The sequence below is a fragment of the Chinchilla lanigera genome, unplaced genomic scaffold (genome assembly GCF_000276665.1).
Source record: "Chinchilla lanigera isolate Chin_1 unplaced genomic scaffold, ChiLan1.0 scaffold00012, whole genome shotgun sequence".
Lineage (NCBI taxonomy): Eukaryota > Metazoa > Chordata > Mammalia > Rodentia > Chinchillidae > Chinchilla > Chinchilla lanigera.
The window spans coordinates 4,455,353-4,460,872 of NW_004955413.1; the positions used below are offsets into that span (position 1 = coordinate 4,455,353).

At 50.0% G+C, this 5,520-nt stretch overlaps 1 protein-coding gene across 3 annotated transcripts in view; it reads left to right on the forward strand.

Annotated features, from left to right (window-relative positions):
- Usp5 (ubiquitin specific peptidase 5 (isopeptidase T)) overlaps positions 1-5,520 on the forward strand; it is a 15,303-nt gene that overhangs the window by 3,823 nt on the left and 5,960 nt on the right. For all 3 annotated transcript variants that reach the window (XM_005378836.2, XM_005378833.2, XM_005378834.2), the window contains exons 3-11: positions 199-265; positions 426-559; positions 706-851; positions 1,091-1,275; positions 1,694-1,788; positions 3,270-3,463; positions 4,125-4,196; positions 4,715-4,802; positions 5,099-5,224. In XM_005378836.2, the coding sequence (XP_005378893.1) occupies positions 199-265; positions 426-559; positions 706-851; positions 1,091-1,275; positions 1,694-1,788; positions 3,270-3,463; positions 4,125-4,196; positions 4,715-4,802; positions 5,099-5,224 (1,107 nt within the window). The remainder of the gene's footprint in view (positions 1-198; positions 266-425; positions 560-705; positions 852-1,090; positions 1,276-1,693; positions 1,789-3,269; positions 3,464-4,124; positions 4,197-4,714; positions 4,803-5,098; positions 5,225-5,520) is intronic.

Consider the following 5,520-nt stretch of genomic DNA (forward strand, 5'->3'; position numbering starts at 1 on the left):
ATATATATATAGCTCAGTGGCACAGCACCTGCCTGGCAAATGCAAGGTCGTGAGTTCGATTCCTGGTACCGGAAAAAACAAAAAAAAAAGATGTATATATATTTTAGCATTATTCCATTCTGGGATTGACTACTCCATTCCCCCCATTGTCCCTGTTTGCTTCTTCCCTGGTGTTCATTCTTTTCCTGTTTGTTACAGAAAGAAGAGGATGCTACTGCAGGCACTGGAGACCCGCCCCGAAAGAAGCCCACCCGGCTGGCTATCGGTGGGCACCACTGCCACCCTGTTCTCCCTGAGCGGCTCTTTCTTGCTGTCAGAGCTCTAACGCCTGATTGATTCTAGAGGGGACAAAGTGAGGTACTGTGTTGGAGGAGGCACGTTGACTGTAGTGGTTGTCCTCCTCTCCCTCTTCCCTGTCTCTCCAGGTGTTGAAGGCGGGTTTGACCTCTCCGAGGAAAAGTTTGAATATGATGAGGACGTGAAGATTGTCATTTTGCCAGACTACCTGGAGATTGCCCGGGATGGCTTGGGGGGACTGCCTGACATTGTCCAAGATCGGGTAGGGATGTCTTCCACCTTGTGAAAGGTTCTAAGTCAGGAGAGGCTAGAGTAGCAATGGCTTGGACAGTACTGGTGAAGCTGAAGACTAAGGGGAGGGGGCAGGTGGAAGAGGTTGGGTACTGTCTGACCTGCTGCTTCTCCCAGGTGACCAGTGCGGTGGAGGCCCTCCTCTCAGCCGACTCAGCCTCCCGCAAGCAGGAGGTGCAGGCATGGGATGGGGAGGTCCGGCAGGTGTCTAAACACGCTTTCAACCTCAAGCAGCTGGACAACCCTGCTCGGATCCCTCCGTGGTGAGACCTGACACCTCTATCTCTGGACATAACACCCAGAAAAGAGCCAAAAGGCCACCTTTTGTGGCAGAAGGGGGTCTGGTGGGAGAGAGGGTAGGTAGAGTGACAGGGAGGGAGACTTGGGGGAGAGATGGACAAAGCGAAGGACATCGAAAGGAATAGGAGAAGAAGAGCAGTGGAGCCCTCTCCCCACTGTGCCTGTATACCTCTATGTACTGGTTTCCTTCTCTCTGGATTAGTGGCTGGAAGTGCTCCAAGTGTGACATGAGGGAGAATCTGTGGCTGAACCTGACCGATGGCTCCATCCTCTGTGGCCGACGCTACTTTGATGGCAGTGGGGGCAACAACCACGCTGTGGAGCACTACAGGGAGACAGGCTACCCGCTAGCTGTCAAGCTGGGGACCATCACACCCGATGGAGCTGGTACTGCTCCCTCCGCTAATGTATTTTGGTTGTTATTCATCTTCTGTGACAGAAAGAATACATGAATACATTCATTTGATTAAAAAATGGAAATACTGCATATGAGCTAAATTTTTAATATGCCCAAATCCTAATCCCCTTCCTAGAAGTAGCCGTCATTAGCTGTTTAGTCAGTGTTCTTTCAAGGCAGTCTTACCCGGTCTTACCTTATGCTGCAGTTCATTCCAGCTGTCACCCAGTCTTCCCTGACACCCTGTCCTGCAGGACTTGTGACCTCACTGATATTCAAGGGAGCCAAGAGGGTGACTTACAGGTTCAGGCTATCATTCCATCCACTGGAGGTCAGGAAGGGTAGGAAGTGGAATAAGTGGCCAGGCCAGTCTTAAGCTGTGTCCCCTGATGCTGTTTCCTGCTTTAGATGTGTACTCCTATGATGAAGATGACATGGTCCTGGACCCCAGCCTGGCTGAGCACCTGTCACATTTTGGAATTGACATGCTAAAGATGCAGAAGGTGAGATACCCCCCATCGGCTTCATATTCTTCTAGGTCTGGCCCCTACGACCCTACTTCCCTGCCTGAGGCTAAGGTGGGCTTTTGGAGAGAGCTTCTGCAATTAATCCAGTCCTCAAGATCAGTAGGATTCTCTCGAAGAATTTTCTTAAATCATTTAGTCATTCAGTGAGTACTGTGGAGTACCTGCTATTGCTAGTCACTGTGAATAAAACAGGTATGGTCTTTGTTTTCATAGACATATTTCAGGAAGACAAGCATTAGTCACACATGCAAATAAAAGAGCAATTGCAGACTTGATGGGTGCTACAAAAGAGATAGGGGCACCAGGCATGGTGGCACATGCTTGCAATCCCAGCACTTGGGAGGCTGAGGCAGAGGATCACCGTGAGCTTGAGGCCATCCTGGGCTACATAAGTGAGTTCAAGGCCAACCTGCAGTATATAGTGAGACCCTGTCTCAAAAACAGAACAAAAAAAGAGAGAAGTGGGGGTTCTGTACCACAGAAGTTTACAGCAGGGGGACGTGGCCCACTCCAGGGTATCAGAGACCTTTCCTGGGGAACTGGACCTCTAGGTAGTAAGTAAGGGTAACTTTAGAGTGGGAAAGATGTTTCAGGTAGATGGAGTCTCACTCATTTCACTTAGGCCTCCAGGATAATTACTTCTGCCCTTCCGGAGCTTGGGCTGGGTAACGCTCATTCTGGCTCCCTTGATAGGGTCCATAATTGCATAAACCCTGAGCTGTAGCTGGGCATCATCCTAGACTACATGGAAGAGATGTTTAGTGTTTTTTTCTTTCTTTCGTTCTTTAAATTTTATTTTAAAGAGGGAAAAAAACCAAAATTTCAAAATAATAGGAGAGTGACAGTGGTTAATATATTGCATATTGTTATCTTTAAATTAGTTACTCAGTGTACAAGATATAGACTTTTTTTTTTCCCGGTACCGGGAATTGAACTCACAACCTGTGCTTGCCAGACAGGTGCTGTGCCGCTGAGCTAAATCCCCAGCCCCAAGATACAGACATTTAATTGTCTGAACAATATCAGCATAAACCTGTCCTTTCAATGAATTAAGAGAAATTTGTTTTGGGGGGAGTTTTTTTGTTCTTTTGATTTTGGTGGTTCTTTGTTGTTGTTTTTTTTTTTGAGACAGGGTCTCACTGTGCAGTTCAGGCTGGCCCTGAGTTCACTTTGTAGCCCAGGCTGGTCTTGAACTCAGGATGATCCGCCTGCCTCAGCCTCCCAAGTGCTGGGATTACAAGTGTGTGCCACCACGCCCTGCTTGTGGAAGAGTTATGTGTAGAAAATACAAGGCCAGGGCCTGGGGATTTAGCTCAGCAGCAAAGTACCTGCCTGGCAAGTGCAAGGTCGTGAGTTTGATTCCTGGTACTGGAAGAAAAACAAAAACAAACAAACAAAAAAAAAGAAAATACAAAGCTGAACTCCTCCACCAGTCTGAAGTGCCCTTCCCCACACAGACAGACAAGACGATGACAGAGCTGGAGATTGACATGAACCAGCGGATTGGCGAGTGGGAGCTGATCCAGGAGTCGGGTGTGCCACTGAAGCCCCTTTTTGGACCTGGCTACACAGGGATCCGGAACCTGGGGAACAGCTGCTACCTCAACTCTGTGGTCCAGGTGCTCTTCAGTATCCCTGACTTCCAGAGGAAGTGAGTGGTCCCTCACCCCTTCCCTGCCATGGCCACTTCCCCAGCTCCTCCCCTGGTCGCTGCCCTCAGAGCCTGTGTACAGGATCTTGGTCTCAGAAGAGTTCCTGTTACCCTGTGACTGGTACACTGTGAGAGAGCTCTGCCACTCCCCACCACACACCCAGCTGGTAGAGAGGATGCCGAATCCCAGGGCTGTCTGACCTGACACACTCGGAGTCAGCAGGTGGTCTTTATTTTAGGCCAGTGACATCAGAGGAGCACCTAACATGAACATGTAGCACTCCAGGAAAGGAGAGGGCTTGAGATACTAAGGTAGAAGAAAGGCACATTCTTAGCATAAGTGAGTTTACTGCTACCTAGGAAGCAAGGAGAATGCGCCAAGAAGCTCTGTCCAGCAGAAAGTGAACCCCGTGTACCCTAATTTTGGCTGTTTCCTCCTTCACTGGCTTCATCTTGGGGAGGAGGCAGGGAGAGCACCTACAAGCATGCTGTGTGCTGACTTAGGGAAAGCTGAGGACAGACTGCCAACAGCAGTGGACTGTAAGGACCAATGAGTCTCTGCGCATGCTGAGGGGAGCGCGATCACAGAATGCATAAAGGTAGCCTTCCCTGGCCTCGGTGCTAGGCCGAGCCCTCCAGTCCTCCTTCCTTTGACTGTCAGGTATGTGGACAAACTGGAGAAGATCTTCCAGAACGCCCCCACGGACCCCACCCAGGACTTCAGCACCCAAGTGTATGTACCCAGGTCCTGTGTACAAGGCTGTTGAGACCCTTACAGCCCATAGGCCTTTTTTCTTCTCCACAACCACCTGGGTGGGAGGATTTGAACCCTAGGCAGCGAGAAGCTTTTGGGTAATTGCTTCTGGATGGCTGTCTGTCCCAGGCTGGGTTTCTGTGCAACGTACGGGTTTTTTTCACTGTTTTTTGTTGGGCTGCTAGGCATTGAACCCAGGGCCTTGTGCATGTTAGACAACTGCTCTGCTCCTAAACTACACCTCCATTCCTTTTTATTTTGAGATAGGGTCTCACTAAGGGTCTTGCAAGCTAGCCTTGAGCCTGAAATCTTCCTGCTTTGGCCTCCTGAGTAGCTGGAATTAACAGGCATGCACAACTATGCCAAGCTGGTTTTTTTACAGATTTGAGAGATGTCTAAGGGCCACGAGCAAGTTAAGTTGGGGAGGAAAAGATACAGGTAGCTGTGAGGATTGTTAGTTGACTGAAGCGAAGTGGTTTTCTCGGCTGTTCACTCAGGGCCAAGCTGGGCCATGGTCTTCTCTCGGGAGAGTATTCCAAGCCAGCACTGGAGTCCGGTGATGGGGAGCAAGTGCCAGAACAAAAGGTAAGTTGGGATTCTATTGCTTTCAGGCTTTGGAATTATGGGAAAACTAGGTTTGAGAGATGGTTAACGGCTACTTGAGAGCTAGAAGTGTAGCTCAGTGGTACAGCACTTGCCTAGAATGCATGAGGTGCTGTGTTCAATCCTCAGCACTCCACCCCCAATCCCCAAAAAGAAAGAAAGCCCCTTCTTGATAACCTTTGAGCTCTGGCAGTTGTCTACAGCCATAGCACCCTGAGTGCGTCTGATCTTGTCTGATCTTGGGAGCTCTGGCTGAGTCTCTGCCCTGGCTCTGCTAGGAAGTGCAAGATGGCATCGCCCCTCGGATGTTCAAGGCCCTCATTGGGAAGGGCCACCCTGAGTTCTCTACTAACCGGCAGCAGGATGCCCAGGAGTTTTTCCTGCACCTTATCAACATGGTGGAGGTAAGGGCTGGGAGGTCACGTGGCTGTGTCTGCCTGCGCTACACTTCCACTCATCTCACACATCCCTTCCTCCAATAGCCCTACCCTGTTCCACCTCCACCCAAGTCAGCTTACCCTGAGCTGCCCTGCAACCAGGTTTTGCATCTGAGACGTCAAGGCGCGTGAGGACCCTTACCTGGGATAGGCCTGCAGCCTGATAAGGGTACATACACCCAGAGAAAACAAGTCAGGCCTGGGCATGTGGCTCAGTGACAGACCACTTGCCTAGCATGAGGCCTTGGGTTCCATTGCTGTCA